General features: G+C 52.6%; 7 protein-coding genes across 7 annotated transcripts; 5 read left to right on the top strand and 2 right to left on the bottom strand.

Annotated features, from left to right (window-relative positions):
* Window positions 1–129: 129 nt before the first annotated feature.
* Window positions 130–1221, bottom strand: PG994_005610 (uncharacterized protein; the record flags this gene model as incomplete). The annotated part of the gene is made up of 2 exons (XM_066857019.1): window positions 130–698; window positions 1149–1221. 2 exons carry the CDS (start codon window positions 1219–1221, stop codon window positions 130–132), a joined length of 642 nt encoding a protein of 213 aa, XP_066716288.1.
* Window positions 1222–1441: 220 nt separating this feature from the next.
* Window positions 1442–1988, top strand: PG994_005609 (uncharacterized protein; the record flags this gene model as incomplete). Its single annotated transcript, XM_066857018.1, has 2 exons — window positions 1442–1659; window positions 1907–1988. The coding sequence occupies 2 exons, from the start codon at window positions 1442–1444 to the stop codon at window positions 1986–1988; spliced, it is 300 nt and encodes a 99-aa protein (XP_066716287.1).
* A 945-nt stretch (window positions 1989–2933) lies between these two features.
* Window positions 2934–3432, bottom strand: PG994_005608 (cytochrome c oxidase subunit COX9). The gene is made up of 4 exons (XM_066857017.1): window positions 3402–3432; window positions 3286–3328; window positions 3155–3185; window positions 2934–3040 (listed from the first exon to the last, which is right to left on the bottom strand). Exons 1-4 carry the CDS (start codon window positions 3426–3428, stop codon window positions 2953–2955), a joined length of 189 nt encoding a protein of 62 aa, XP_066716286.1. The 5' UTR covers window positions 3429–3432; the 3' UTR covers window positions 2934–2952.
* A 402-nt stretch (window positions 3433–3834) lies between these two features.
* PG994_005607 (mitochondrial 54S ribosomal protein uL22m) lies at window positions 3835–4975 on the top strand (the record flags this gene model as incomplete). The annotated part of the gene is made up of 3 exons (XM_066857016.1): window positions 3835–3877; window positions 3954–4772; window positions 4836–4975. 3 exons carry the CDS (start codon window positions 3835–3837, stop codon window positions 4973–4975), a joined length of 1002 nt encoding a protein of 333 aa, XP_066716285.1.
* A 1548-nt stretch (window positions 4976–6523) lies between these two features.
* Window positions 6524–7233, top strand: PG994_005606 (uncharacterized protein; the record flags this gene model as incomplete). Its single annotated transcript, XM_066857015.1, has 2 exons — window positions 6524–6670; window positions 6736–7233. The coding sequence occupies 2 exons, from the start codon at window positions 6524–6526 to the stop codon at window positions 7231–7233; spliced, it is 645 nt and encodes a 214-aa protein (XP_066716284.1).
* A 1218-nt stretch (window positions 7234–8451) lies between these two features.
* Window positions 8452–9849, top strand: PG994_005605 (uncharacterized protein; the record flags this gene model as incomplete). The annotated part of the gene is made up of 5 exons (XM_066857014.1): window positions 8452–8589; window positions 8646–8773; window positions 8824–8922; window positions 8986–9387; window positions 9447–9849. The coding sequence occupies 5 exons, from the start codon at window positions 8452–8454 to the stop codon at window positions 9847–9849; spliced, it is 1170 nt and encodes a 389-aa protein (XP_066716283.1).
* Window positions 9850–10997: 1148 nt separating this feature from the next.
* PG994_005604 (uncharacterized protein) lies at window positions 10998–13208 on the top strand (the record flags this gene model as incomplete). Its single annotated transcript, XM_066857013.1, has 2 exons — window positions 10998–11252; window positions 11469–13208. 2 exons carry the CDS (start codon window positions 10998–11000, stop codon window positions 13206–13208), a joined length of 1995 nt encoding a protein of 664 aa, XP_066716282.1.
* Window positions 13209–15252: the final 2044 nt, after the last annotated feature.

Below are 15252 nucleotides of genomic sequence, written 5' to 3'. Positions count from 1 at the left end.
GGTCAAGATTTCCTATTTGGCCAAAACCAAGACCATTATGTAGAATTCAAGGTTGTCGTGTTACCTGCTTGCCTATAACCAAGCATACGGTAAGTTGGGACTGCGGTGTCAGCACCAGTACTACTACTACTAACCAGGTCTCTCCTGTGGGATATGACCCCATGCGTAAGCCCCTTCTCTAGCCCGGGCCTCCCACCCCCTGTTCTTCACCAACTCCGCCCTCCTCTCCCTCTCCCCTAGCGCCTCCTCCACACTCATCCCCACGACGAACCCGGGCACCTCCTGTCGCTGGACGTGAAGCCAGCCCTTCCAGCTCGCCACGACGTCGGCCACCAGCCTCGCCCCGCGGGCATCGACCGCGGGCCCGAACCCGCCTGTGCCGCCGACCACCACGGAGCCCCACCAGGCCCGGTTCCGGCTCGCGTGCGGTGCGTAGAGCATGTACTCGCGTGCCGCGGCCAGCGAGGCCTGGACTTGGGACTGGTTTGCGCTGCGGGCCGGGCGGTAGACGTAGATGTGCTTCAAATCGTTTTTGGTGGCTGGGTAAGGGTCTGGCATCTTGACATTCGGAGGGCCAGAGGCAGCGGCAGCGGCAGCGGCAGTTGGTGAGTCGGAGAGGAGACGGGTGACGTCGAAGCGGTGGTTCGCGTCGACAATGGTGACAGCGTAGTTGTGCGGCGCGGCTATCAAGGTGGATACTAGGTGATATATGAATGGGAGATAGCGCCCCAAGAGTGATAGTAAAGGGGGTGGGAAGGTTTGTGAGGCCTGGTGATGTCGTGCTATCAACGTCGCTAAAGATGGGAAGGGGATCAAAGGGTTGAGGCTCTGAGGATGTTGGGGAGTGGTGCCAGCCAAGGTAGAAGTGCGGAAGTGGTTTATTAGCTAGAGAAAGTCAGCAAATATAATAAATGGCCATGTCTGTGGCAAATTCTGAAGTCCGATATCAGGTGACAACTCATGAAGTCGCGATGTTGTGTAAAGCGAATGATGTTGTAAGAGGGGCTTTGATGTTGCTATGAAGCGGCGATAAGATAGGATGTGTTGCGAAATGAAGCTTGAAGCCATTCCCCCAGCATCATCTTCATCTCACACTCTGACAAGGGACTGGATAGCTTGGGTAATGATGTGAGATACCAGAAACTTACCTGCTCTAGACTTTCTTCTTCGACCTCTTCCACAATCCTCGCACCCTCCCCGCCTCGCCGCCGCGGGGTCCATCGTCAAAAGCTTCCTGGTTCCTCGGCAAAACGTCAGGCGATCTTAATCGAAGCAGTCTACACCCCTATTCCTGGAGTCTTACCCACCGCCGTCAGTATCACCTAAGGCTTGCTTGATATCGGAGACGGGGGGAGTAAGAGCTGCCTTTTTTCCTTTGCAGCTTTATAAGAGGGGGCACGTCGTTTTCCGCATTCGCTTGGGTGACGCAAAAGAGATCAAGATGACACCACCGTGCCGCACCTTCTCGTCCGCCACGCTCGAGTCGGAGATCCAAACATACGACACAGGCAAGAAGCGCAAACTGGAGCGCGGCCAGAAGAATATCGACTTGTCGCAATGTGCGCTCATGGGCATGCTGCAATACGAATGCAGGATTGACCAGCCTGAGAAGCGCGACAGTCCGGTGAGATGTTGGCCCGTGCGGAGGTGGTTCAGGAGGTAAGTTGATCAATCGTTTCCCCCCTTTTCATGTCATATTTGGGACTGCGTTACCATATTACCATCGCAATATGAGTTGGCGGTTAATAGAAGAATCAACGATGGAGGTAGTTGATCTATCCAAAGTAGAATCAACTCGTTGGGTCCCCCACACATACCCCAAGAGCGATGAAAAGAGAAATAAGAACACCCAAAAGGTCAATAGAAGAAGTTTACGATGAATCCATCTAACTCGACGGCTTACTAGGTGTCAAGACAAAAAGGGTAGCTTCTTGGTCGAGACTACGGATTGGGAAAAACCAAGACAGAGCGACGAGGCGGCGGCATGATCTATCAACTTCGGATGATGTAGCAACAGCCTCGCCATCATCACCAGGCAGATCTAGGGCACCAAGCATGATTAAATTAAGATGCTGGCGCCCACGTGTGGCTACGCCGGGGAAACCCTCAACAGGTACTTTATGAGCCATTATCAATTTCCAAGCTGGTTTCTCATTTCCTGGCAAAGGATATATGAAATCTCAGGGCAGCAATCCCCTGATGAGTATGGCTTAGGCAAAGAAGAATTTCCATATAATCAATCCCATCTTATTGATTCGTTACGAAACGAACGTGGGTGACTGTTGCAGGTTATAGCATCATATGCTAGGCCTGGAAGAAGAAGCTTGAAAGAGTCTCCAGGCATACTGTTGCAGGACCGAATCTTATACTGGTCAGTCTGATTATACCAAACTCAGTCTGGAGACATATAAGTAATGAGATTAGGAAATCAGTAAATAAGATACTAAGTTGGTCGAAGTAACTTCGACCGGAACGATCTTATGGGCCATAAATCGCCCATCCTGTTGATCCAATCCAAGTACATCCTTGAGAGTATTCAACCGGGCAGCCACATCAATGTAGATCCATGGATGTCTAGAGAGAGGCCTTGGTTAACCAATACTTTGAGGCTTCCTAGTGCTGGACCAGAAACCGCAGCACTCATGTCGATGATAGCAAGAATGTCCATCGTCACTAAAGGCACTTTCTCCACAACTTCCAGCTTCCGTCCTCTCGTCCGTAAACCCATGTCACAATATAGCATAAAGTGATCCTCGAGTAATGCTCAATCAAGTCTGAATTGCCGGAAGTTCGTATATTACAGGTTGGTTGAGCGATCGAAAAAGCAAAGCATTGAAGCCCACCGCGGTCTATGCACTTGTCTCCAACCAAACACAAAGGGGATCAGCATGATATCTCTTGGGTCGCCCATCTTATTGGATTCCTCCCACACTCCATTGCCCATCGAAAAACTTAGTTGCCCTGCTTGGCGGCGCGGTCCTTCTCGAGTTGGCTGTAGAAAGCATCGCGGGCGTTGGTACGGGGCATGTGGAAGCCGTGCCTATATCAGCGGTTAGAGGCATGTTCGAACGTGTTTCGTAGGTTCCGCATGGTTCGGTGTTCGCGGGACGTAGGGAGCAGATGTGTGACTCAATTGGGAGAAGCGGAATCGTACCAGAAGACGGAGCCCATGGCGGCACCGAGACCTGCAGTCAACGTCAGTAACTGTTGCGCCAAACGACAAAGGCCGAGTTGAGATTCGCGGAGAAGAAAACGGGGCGGCGGTGGGTGCTTGAGGTGACATACCGAGGGCAATGCTCAGGTCAAAGACGAGACCTCGTCGGAGCATCTGTGTATCAAAGTCAGCCGTCTCCTGGACTCCGGGAGGGTCGCATACGACCAATTGTGGTCGGGCTACATACACCGGTGATGGGCTTGATTTGGGCCATTGCGGCTAAAGTTGTAAAGAGGAGATTTGGTGGTTTGCCGAGGTCGGTTCTGAATGTGACGTACAAGTTGCAAAGGGAAGTTATTCGCGCTGGAAATCGAACGACCATTCATCAATTGACTGGAGCTTCAGAACCGAGCTATTGGGTCCCCAAGCTGCCGAGAGTCAAGTCACGTGGTGTTGGTGGGTGGAAGGAATCAGTTGAAGGATCAATTTGCGGACAAAGTCCACCCGGCCAATCCTCGGCGTGGTGAGCTCCGACACCCGACCATCTGGCATTGGATCCCTGCCGGGCCTGGCTAGATTTTGAGGAGTGAAGGGTATCAATTCTCGCGATCAGCTCTCGATTCAGTGATTCGTTGGAAGGAGTGGACTTCACAACGGGAGACTCTTACAGTCTTACAGCCATGAGTCTTCCATTACCGGCGGCCAGGCGGCTGGTTCAAACCGGTACATATAATCCAATTACCTCATCTACATGGGAGCTCGAGCATTGGTGTACTAACCACACGCACAACGACAACAGCCCGGTCTGCAACAAAGGCGAGCCCTTCGCTTCATCTTCGCTACCTCCTGCCATACACCCAAAAACGCCATGCCTCATGGAACCCCTTCTCCTGGGGCAAGTCTCAGAAGAAGCAGGAAGACGACCTCGCCGCCGAGATCACACGCCGCGAGAACGAACAGAAGGTCTTTAAGCGCATGTCGGAGCGCACAGGCGGTGACTCCATCTTCGAGGACGAGATCCAGGACGCCGAGCGCCGCCACCCCGACGAGGTGGAGGGCGCGAGCCAGGCCAGCATGGCCGGCTACCAGCTATCCAACGTCAAGGAGCACAAGATGCGCGCCCTCGACCCCGACCCACGCTGGCGCGTCCGCTGGCAGCGCCGCAAGGTCATGCAGATGGTGCGCAACGGCAAGAAGCTGACCAAGGACCAGAAGATCAAGCTGGCCGAGAAGGACCTCCTCTTCTCGAGCGATAACATGGAGACCTCGACCAAGAAGCTCGTGCACCTGGCCCACCAGATCGCCGGCAAGCCCATCGAGGAGGCCATCACCCAGATGCGCTACACCAAGAAGAAGACGGGCAAAATTCTCGTCTACTACCTCGAGGAGGCCAGAGATAGGGCCATTGTGAGCCGTGGCATGGGATTGGGTAAGGCCACTGGCCAGACCTTCAAGGAGCCGAAGCAGATCCAAACCAAGGATGGCGAGTGGATGGAGGTCAGCGACCCGACGCAGTTGTACGTCGACCAAGCGTGGGTTGGCAAGGGCCCTGGTCGCGGATACCGCCTTCACTACCATGCTCGAGGACGTATGACTCGCTTGTTCCGTCCATCAGCACGTACGTTGTCATCGTTTTAACCAGATTTCATTATATGTGAGCTGTTACTAACCCGTTATGTAGACATCAACTTTGTATTGAAAGAGGAGAAGACAAGAATACGCCAGCATCAGGAGCGGGTTGAAAAGCAAGCCAAGGCCAAGCCCTGGGTGCACCTGCCCAACCGGCCAGTGACGGCGCAAAGGCAACATTACTCCTGGTAAACCTGTCATGTATGAAGAGAAGATGTCGAGGGACAGCCCATGTATTGTAAATAGATGTAACAACGAAAGCAATACGTTGTAATACTATGATCACGAGCAAAACACAATATGCCCTCGCTATTTGCACTCAGGATTCCATGTCCAGCGGCAACCCTTTTCCACCGTGCGCAGCGATCAATTGTGTAGAAATTACCCTCTTCTCAAGACCGGCATGGAGCTTGTGGTTAATATATTCCATTCCACCAGCTGCAGGATGGTAGGGTTGGAGAACTCGCGGTTCAGATCTTCAAGGTGCGTCTTCAAGACGGTCATCGAGCAGGTCATGATGATGAACTTATCGACGATGGAGCGGGCAATGTCCCGGGAAAGATTGTTCAGGGATTCAAGTTCTGCAAACCACTAGGTGAAAGCCGACTAGAGCAATATGATGGTCTCTTCTGCTGCACATCTCATGCCTGTGACCAGTTGCTGCCTCTTGGGCGCATTTGCCGTGCATCTTGGAAAGCACCCTGATCACGGCCAACTTTGTCACGACAAGTGCACCATGATAGCTTGTCCCATCGATGGGTTCGTGACCCTCTTTCCTGTAGCAAACAGATTCATCAAGCCTCAGTATCGGTGTCCTGCAGGACGGTACAGAACCGGACTGGGCACAGCGAAGGCAAGAAAACCCGGCGGTCACCAGTGCTGGACTGACGACTCCTGGGGATGCCATTGTTGCTATCATAAGCCGATGGCGTCAATCGTAGGAACCATCGAGGTCTAAACTGGAGATAAACATGGCTTGTGTGCCTATCATTAACGAGATGGCTAGCAATGAGATAGCTACATGCTAGTTTTCATGAAGCAACCAAGATGCTGCTCTGACCCTGAGATGATCACATCGGGACGGGTTTCCGAAATTGGGTGTTGTTCATGACCAGTCGATACCTTCATACCTATGGAGGCAGCCCCCATGATACTTGGTGGCTGTTGAGTCCAGGCACATCTCCAGTATGTACGAATCTACTCCAGCCCCAGAGCCCCCCCAGCTTGGGGCGTTTAATCGCGATTGATGCATTCTGTAGCACTCGTAGCGCTTGAACCCATCGGTCATTTAAGCTTAGCGGCTTTCAGTGGCCTCGGTGGGGCGACAGATGGCTGCCGGTAACGCCAGCGCTCTCAGTACCAAGATTACAGCAGTCCAGAGCAGCCCATAGCGGTCCGCGGGTACGCGAGATTTCTGACGAGATGACGAGGCGGCGTGGCCCCTGGCCAGAACTGGCTGCACCTTTTTCGACCTTTTCACCGCTAATTGTCCCAGCTTGCAATGTTAGCTAGGGTACTTAATTTTAACTGATCAGACTGGGCCGCCGCCAGATGGCAAACAATGGATAATAAATATATTCTGCTTTGGCCCGGGTTGTTTTCATTGTTGTTTCTCTGTCTCTGCCGTCACATTCGTTCGTTTGGATCAATCAACCCCATCTAATCACTCACTCACTCACTTGCTTTGGCTCCCTTACATTCGTTACCATCTAGGGTTTGATTCACTATTCCAACAACACGATGCACTCCGTCCAAACTCTGCTCGTTGCAGCACTTCTTGCTGCACCCATTGCGGCCAAAACAGACATTGGAGGTTGTGTTTCTTCGGCGACTAAGAACCAATGGGGCGAGGCCAGCATGATCTGGTATGTGCCGGGAACCGGCGAGGTGTAAGTTATAGCTATCCTATGCGGCAGCCTGCCTGCCACGATGCATATTGACTCAACCAACAGATGCGAGTTGCTGGACTGCGGTGGGGGCCGGGCTCCACCAAGACGAATGTGCCTGGCTGTGGCAACTACAAGGGCACTGCGCAGTACTCTCCCACCTACCTTTCCGGTTTCGGCCCGGAGGCTGTTGCGGCTTCCTCTACCGCCTCGTCGGCTGCCTCGACCACCAAGGTTGCCGAGGCTGGAAGCACGAGCAAGGCTCCCGGCACCACCGTGCTGACTGGCACTGGCCATGTCACCGAGACTGATGCTCCCGGTACCACCCTGTTGACTGGGACACGCTCCGACACCATTACCGCCGCCCCCACGACTACCTCGGCGGGCAGCGCAGAGACTGGAAAGACGGCGACTGAAGCATCTTCGGACAAGTTTCAAAACGGCAAATCGTCATCATCATCCTCCTCGACGCCGACCACTGCACCAACGGGTGCCGGTGTCGCCGCCTCGGCTGCTCCTTTCGGCATGATCGTTTGCTTGGCAGCCGCCATTGCTCTCTTCTGAGAACATTGAAAAGCAATGATCATCCCGATCCGCTGTGAGCCGCACCACCCAGATAGACTCGTGCGTTTAGCAACGGTGAGAGGTTCATAGTCAATACTATCAGATATCATGTACCTTACGGGTATGGTCACCTGTGGGCGACTTATGCAAGTGGTGACCCGTCAAGTCGATTGAATGATAACATGATGGGACTTCTCTCGGCGACCAGTGACTGCAATTTACCGGTATTGGTCACTCTCATAAAGTTCAGCGATTCGTTAATGAACCCGTACTGCTAATTAGTAGCAATTACCGCCAGCCCCTTGGTGCGAGGAATCCTGACTGCTCTGCTACGGCCAGCTAAAGGCGACGGGAACGACGGACCTGATTAGTGAGACAGCCACATTGGCAAACGGTCAGACAGATACGAAGACCAATCGAGACGACGGTGCGCACCTCGAAAGCTTCTCGTCACTTTGGGACTGCGTTCCGTTTGACATCTCGCCTCGTTTCCATTCTGGCACGTGGTGCATCGCGGTCCGTCGGACTCGAACCACATCGTTTCGAGATGAAGTTTTCCAAGGCACAGGGATCTTGGCTAGACAAAAAGTGAAGTTCTCCTGCGCAAAATGATCCATAATTGGACGCATGAAGTTGGTAAGACAATACCATACGTTTAGCCAGATTTTATTCCCGAAGGGGAGCCCGGAGAAGGGTTCGGCGTTGGCTGAGAGAGACGGAGCTATCCCTTGTTATGATAGTATTAAATGCGATTGAGTAAGCAAGCATATTCCGTTCCAGATCATGGGTCAGTGCGAAAATTTTTAAATGGTCGTTCTCCCCGAGGAGCAAGAATCTGGTTCTTTATCGAAGAATCCCATACGGCTTGGCGTGGTCTCGACTCGATAGCTTATTACAATCGAATGTTTGCTGGAAGCTTATAGGTTCACCGACTCGTGAGTAACGAGTCTCGACGTTGCATGGAATAAACTAAGTTTAAGCCTAATATAGTCATCGGCCTAATGTTTCGAATTTTAAGTTCTGCTCTTTGTCTCGAACGGTCTGATGTGATCAGCTCAAGACTCCACGTGGCGATGATCGATTAATTCCCATATATTTCCAATCCATCTGTATACCCAACTGCCACTCAAGACAAACAGTCGCAATGGCACGTTGCATTGTAGTTGTGTTCTCTTTCTATGACTCTGATAAACACCGGCGCCTGCTTCGACCGCTCCGATGGACCCTTTCACCACCGAGGCCTTCACGCTGCTTGGAATCGGCCTTATGGTGATTGCTGTACGGACATATATCCGAGTTCACGCCATAGGCCTGAAGGGCCTCCAGAGCGATGACTACCTCATGTGGGTGGTTGCAGTCAGTCTCTCTTTTCAACCGACGGTCGCAGAGATTGGTATCTGACTTCTGGGCAGTTCGCTTTCAGCATGGAAACCATGATAGCGTACATGGTCAGCCACTTCTGGCAAGGGTTAGCCAACAGCTCCATGACAGATGAATACCGCAAAACGATGTCTCCTAGTGACCCGGAGTATAGACTACGGTCAGTAACCGAGGAAGCCTCTGGAACCTGCTAGATAGCACCCTCCCCAGACTGACACCAGTCAATAGCGTAAACGGCTCGAAAACGCATATCGTGGGCTGGTGTAGCTATACACTTGTACTGTGGGCCACCAAGGGCTCTATGTGCGCGTCAGTTCTGAGATCGCCAGCTGCTTGAGAATCTACGGTCAACGGTGGCTAACCCTACCGCAGGTTCTATTTGCGCCTCACTGAAGGGTTGGAGCCTTTGGCGGGCCGAGTGCGCGTTGGGTTTTATCTTCTTGCCGCCACCTACGTTGCAGTCACTTCAACCATCCTCTTCGCATGTGGCTTGCCATTCGAGAAGAACTGGCAGATATACCCAGACCCAGGCAATTCCTGTCAAACTACGGTATCCATTGTCAATTACATCGTCACGGTGACTTTGAACATCCTTACAGACACTTACTTGATGGCCATCCCGGTGCCGATGCTTCTCAACGCCCGCTTGAGGACTGCAAAGAAGCTCGGCCTCTGCCTCTTGTTCTCGGGCGGCATATTTGTGGCCATAGCTGCTATTCTGCGATGCGTTCTTGCGTTGAAGGCAAGCCCACCTCCCCTTCCTGTATTGCCGACGTGCCGGCGAGCAAGAAGAGTCCCTTCGGATAGATGAATTCGGAAGACTGACGATCTAGGTTTCAGGACGCCAAAGACAATGCCGACACGTCAGCCTCTTGGGCGGTCCGGGAGAGCTTCGTCGCCATCTTGGTAACCAACATGCCGGTGCTGTGGCCGTCGGTCCTCAGGGCGACGCAGGTCGTCCGCAGCACATTGCTGCTCGGCTACTCAAGCCGGACGGAGGGAGGCTCGTCGCAGCGGCCGGTCTATGAGCTCCGGACCACCGAGAAGGGCCGCAGGGTCCGCAAGTCGATGTATCACGTCACAACGTCAGGGTTCAGCGAGTTCACCGACACCACCGGCACCACCACAACCACCAGCCCGGGGTCAAAGGATATGAGTATTGGTGCGGAAGAGTCATTCAGAGGCCGTTCTGTCAAAGGGAAATCCGTGTTCACATCGCCAAGTGCCAGCGGATAGACGAGGTGCCTCCGGTGAGGCCGGCAGTATTGGAACAAGAGTATCGCACGAAGCCACTGAACCAAGTCTAGAAGAAGATGGAATGGAATTTCCTCAGAGGCAAAACATTCCTAGTGAGGCCCTTGAGTGATTGCATGCAGTACCGAAATGCGAGAAAGCCAGCAAAGTGTGGAAAATAGATTAAAGCCTACAAATTTGATTGATTATCTAGGACAAATATGAAATGATAAACGGTATGCCCTCTTCAGGATAGGACCTGAGCAAGCAGTTTTCGTTTGGTTTTGTTCTGACAATATAAATGGTTATAGTAAAGTATTTGTCATCAAGAAGCAATGGCATGGCGCGATGACGGAGTGGTTAACGTGATTGACTCGAACTGGCGATATCAATTTCCTTCGGGAGCGCAGGTTCGAATCCTGCTCGCGTCGCAGTAACTTTTTGAGATTTGCGCCTCTTTTTATAGGCGATACAGGCAATCCTCTTTGAAGGCTATGGCTGTTTCTAGTATTTTCTTTCCGCATTAATTGAGGCAGGTGCCCGTATATAAGCCAATCCTAGATACAACCTTTCCTTTATTGTATTTTTATTACATCTAAATCTGTATCTGCAAATATGTACTCGGCCATCGGCTTTAAGAGGCCTGTACTGACGGCTGGTGGATACTGGGAGGGAAGCTTTTTAGGCTTACTTGCACCAGCAGCCAGTGAAAACGGCCGTTTGGGTTCAGGTCAGGCCAGGACCGTCTTCTTTTGCCCCGCCAAGATTAATCATTGGACCGGCAGACCGCGCGCGAGTGACTCTTCGCCTTCCTTTTCCCCCTCTAACCTCGATCATTACCACTCCTCCGGGGTCCATCCACCACTGGACCCCTTCATGATCAATCCTGAATTGCCACTTCATTCTAATCTAGCTTTGACTTTTTCCTATTCATCCAGTGGTTTCTTATTTTGCCGTTGTCTATTGCGGAAGTTTCTGGGTTATTAGTTTAGTCCAGTCGAATATTCCGATTTTGTTGCTTGGGTGTCGCCTTCGGTACCGGACGGACGGTGAAATCAGTCAGCCCTTCCCATATCAGCGGCGCCGATTCTTGCGACGCAATTGCCTCCCAGGCACAACACCACGATAGCCATCCTGCCCCCGAGGTCACCATGAACTCGAATTCTCTGAATCTGGGAGGAAAGCCCCTATCGGCATCAAGTTCCAACTTCAATTACACCCCTTCACAGCCCGTCTCCGTGCCATCTCCAAGCCACGAGTCGAGTACCCGACGATCGGCATCGTCCACCCCTACCACCTCGACGTCGGTGCCACGGAAAGGTCAGGCTGCCCGGAAGCAGCACAGAGAAAAGAGGAGGCCATTGAGAGATGGTCGCTTGGATGATGACGATGCGATGGCTGAACTTGTGAGCTCGCCCCATCTTCTTACTGTAGCATGCTATCGGTGGCGATGACCCATGCATCTCGTTCGCTCTTCAGCCCGGTCTAGGCATCGGCAGCGGCAACTATATTGGATGCTTTGCCGACCTGGGACTTTGAATAGTCTTGGTATTCATGGCACAGTTGCCGTCGCGTTCCGATACTGCGAACGTCGTACGATCATGTCACTGACCTTATAACAGAGAGCAGTCCGTAATGCATCGAGTCGACGAGGCCAGACTTCTATCACCCATCTACTCAATTTCACCACTCGACCCTTTCATGAACAGGGCTACGGACATAGCCACGGCAGAGCCTCTCGCCGACATGCGACGTGGGGCCCGGGCTCCGGCTACCACCCCGTCGACAAGGCCAAGTTTGTGCATGCCAACTACCGATTCGTAGTCTCGCCAAATGGCGATTATACTGCTCAGGCTAGCGACGCGAATAAGCATGTGGACTGGTCCGATGTGCTCCAAGTGCTGGCTTCCACCAAATCACAGTCAACATCATGTCCCATCTGTCTCTCGGAGCCGGTAGCGCCGCGCATGGCGCGGTGCGGACACATCTTCTGTCTCCCGTGCTTATTACGATTTATGAACTCGACAAGCGAAGACGAACACAGCTCAAGGAAGGAGGCACGATGGAAGAAGTGTCCTATTTGCGAAGATTCCTTCAAATTGGCAGAAACTCGACCCGTTCGCTTCTATGCTGGTCAAGAAAACCCACTGCCTCGACCCGGGGAAGACGTCGTCTTGCGCCTGATGATGAGAGAAACGGGGTCGACTTTGGCTTTACCAAAAGAAGGGGGCCCAGACGTGATGAATATTGGCGAGGATGTACCATGGCATTTCGCAGCAAATGTTTTAGACTATGCCCACATTATGAAAGGAACGAACGACTACGCGGTGGAGCAGTATGATCGTGAGGTGGAAGACCTACGCAAACAGGCGAGCGAAGATGAGCATCAATTCGGCACTGAAGATGGCGACTGGACAATAAAAGCAGTCCGTGCCATCACTACAGCCAATGATAAGGTTAGGGAGCAAAAAGACGAGGTCGGCGACGAGGATGCTGCTGGTCCATTATCTCAGGGGCAGCCGAACTTGCTGGCCAAGCAGTCCGCTGGGCCTACATTCTTCTTTTATACCGCCCCGCCTCACCTATACTTGTCGCCCTTAGACATCCGCATCCTAAAGACCAAGTTCGGCGATTTCTCAAATTTCCCTTCAACATTGTTACCGCAGGTGGAACACATATCCACTGGCCATGTGGTTGATGAGGCATTGCGGAAGCGAGCCAAGTATCTTGGTCACTTACCGTTTGGATGTGTTGTTAGCTTTCTGGAGTGTGACTGGACCGATATAGTTCCACCCGAGGTTCTCGATACGTTCTCAGGCGATCTAGAACGTCGCCGGAAGGCCCACCGAGACAAAGCCGCACAGGAAGAACGTGAACGTGTCCAGGCCGAGCGGCAAGAAGCTGCAGCCATCGGCCGCAGTGCTCGAAGACACTTCGACGAGTCTCATATGGGTACCTTCGAGCCAGGCCCCGCGGTCAATATAGATGATTTCCAGCCTCTTGCACCGGCACCGGGCTCAACGCCACCCAATCCTCGGCTTGGGTTTGATCAGTTGGCCGACATCTCCACAAGTCCTTCCACATCCAAGACCGTATGGGGCACACGAGTTGTTGCTGCTTCGCCCAGTCTTGAGCCAGTCTCAGAACGTCCTGCGGATGACGGATGGTTGCAAGCCGACCACTACCTCGAGCAAGCCGAGATCGCCATGCAAATGGAGGCGTTTTCTCTAGACGAGTCTGGTGCGGGTCCCAGCAATAGCGGTGCGGGCAGTGCTGCCGCGGGGAGCGGCGGCGGCGGCGGGAAGAAGAAGAAGAAACAGAAGATTACACTGATGTCCACCGGCGGTAGACGTGGAGGTTAGACCAGATCCATAGAAAGCGATTTGAAATTTAGGAGTCACAGGGGATCCAGTGACTGGACGCCATACACATTGCTATTGGAGCGGATATCAAGTACAAATCACAAATCAGACTATAACCTACTCGACTGACCTACAGAAAGCCCATGATAGGCCCTTCGCACGTCGGGTTATGCTTGACGGCGGGCACATGACCTTCAAGTGGGTGTACCGGCCGCCATGCGGTGATTTTGAACACGGAACCCGGCCGCTTCTTGTTGTCGAGGCCCCATGCAGGGCTCTGGTATTGAAGAATACCAAAACGGATGATCATTGCTTTTACAGCCATTAAAGGTTTTGTCAAAAATTCCCTCAATGATGGACTCGGCCCTCGACTCAAAGATGGTAGCCGAAAGAGCGTCGTGCATTAACAGAGCATTCCTCGCGGGACCGTATCCCACTTTCATGACACGGCTTTTCTGTGCTGCGAACTGTTGATCCGAACGGATCGGTTTCTGGGCCCCTGAAAAAAGTCATGGTTTCCTTCACAACCAGCCTAGAGAGACGGCCCGTTGCTTGAAACGAACAAGTGGAGAGCAGTGGATGAACCACACACCGATTCCCCACGAACTTAGGTGTTCTTGATTTACGAGATGCATCGACGATTGGGCCTGTTTTCTGCCTCAAACTAGCATCCCTTGGTCGGCCGTTTCATTAGGGCTTGGTTCCATGACTCGCAGGTAACCTAACGGGTTTTTGAGTGCAAGATCCGAACTGGAGAAGGGGGCCCGGTCCCACGTAGCGGGTACTTGCCTGCCCTGTGCATTCGGGCGGGCACGGCAGATGCGGCCTGCGGGCCATGTGGTCACTGGTAATCACTGTATTCTCTCCGATACAATACTCCGGTCGACACCTCAGATTCACATGGAAGATGTACTTAAAAGTATAGTACCCAGGGGGGGGGGCGGGGGAAAGGCATATACCAGCAGCTCTGAGATATACCTCATGGTGCCGGCCGGCTGTGTCCACCAGTCATTAAACTTACTGTGACGACTCAACTCGTCTATTTCACGGATGCACTAGATCGACTACCATGTACACACTAGCACTACGACATCGATGCTGGTGTAAGTTTCCAGAGATTAAAATTGGAAACTAAAATCTGCTCTCTGCTGCCGTGAGGGATGGAGTGAAGTTGAAAAAACAAAAGCCTGGCAGTCGAATTGACGGCTTAATCTCGACAGCTTTGAGCGCTCAGGTGAGATTCAAGCATTCAAGAAGCGAGTCAAACATTCCAATTTGGCAAACCCCGGTTTGTCACGATGCCGTCGCTTTGTAAGGGGGTGTAGAAGCTGGGGTCTCGTGAAGAATCAACCTCATTTATTCCTTCCTAGGCATGAACTTCTGATCACGAGACGTGACAACCCCCCTCGCATTTGAGGGGATACAACAAACCCTTACATTGCATCGATGTGGGTGCCTAAGGTAGGTAGCATCACGAGCCTTGCGTCCAGCTATTCTTTCTAGCTGGTCCTCCCCGCATTTTGCTCGCGGCACTGGCTGAAGAGGAGCCGAGGGGAGGGGCGCTGGGCGCTGGACACGTTCTTTGCCTTGTGCTAGGGGCTCTTAAGGCGACAGGTGGCTTGGAGGGGTGCATGCCAAGATTCCAAAGTCTCCGTGGCGGTTGGAGATCGCCTTGTAACTCAAGGTTCCCCGCAGTGAACAAAAGCAACGCCCAGACGACTGCCTGCTCACATTTCCACCTCCCTTCGATAGTCCGGACTCTATGAGGGCAATGACGGGCCTCGGCCTCTCAAGTTTTGCTGACCCTGTGATGAGCATCATGTCATTATCGTGGACCATTATTTCATCGGCCTCGTTTAGCTGTGTCTCACTGGTCGAACAGGAGTATTCTACTTGTGGCAGATGGCATTCTAGATTATTTACTCCACATGTTCTCCAGCATGGAAGATTGGCCGTTATTGGTGCCAGCAATCTGCCAGCATCCAGCAGGTTTTCTTATACCCACCATCAGACGGTAACCGTCATCTTCCTTCGGGCCATTTCG

The sequence above is a fragment of the Apiospora phragmitis genome (genome assembly GCF_038363925.1).
Source record: "Apiospora phragmitis strain CBS 135458 chromosome Unknown utg000006l:1.0-5683423.0:1.0-5690449.0, whole genome shotgun sequence".
In the NCBI taxonomy this organism is placed as follows: domain Eukaryota; kingdom Fungi; phylum Ascomycota; class Sordariomycetes; order Amphisphaeriales; family Apiosporaceae; genus Apiospora; species Apiospora phragmitis.
The sequence above is the reverse complement of the archived record's forward strand: the minus strand, read 5'-3'. Positions and strand labels throughout refer to the sequence as shown.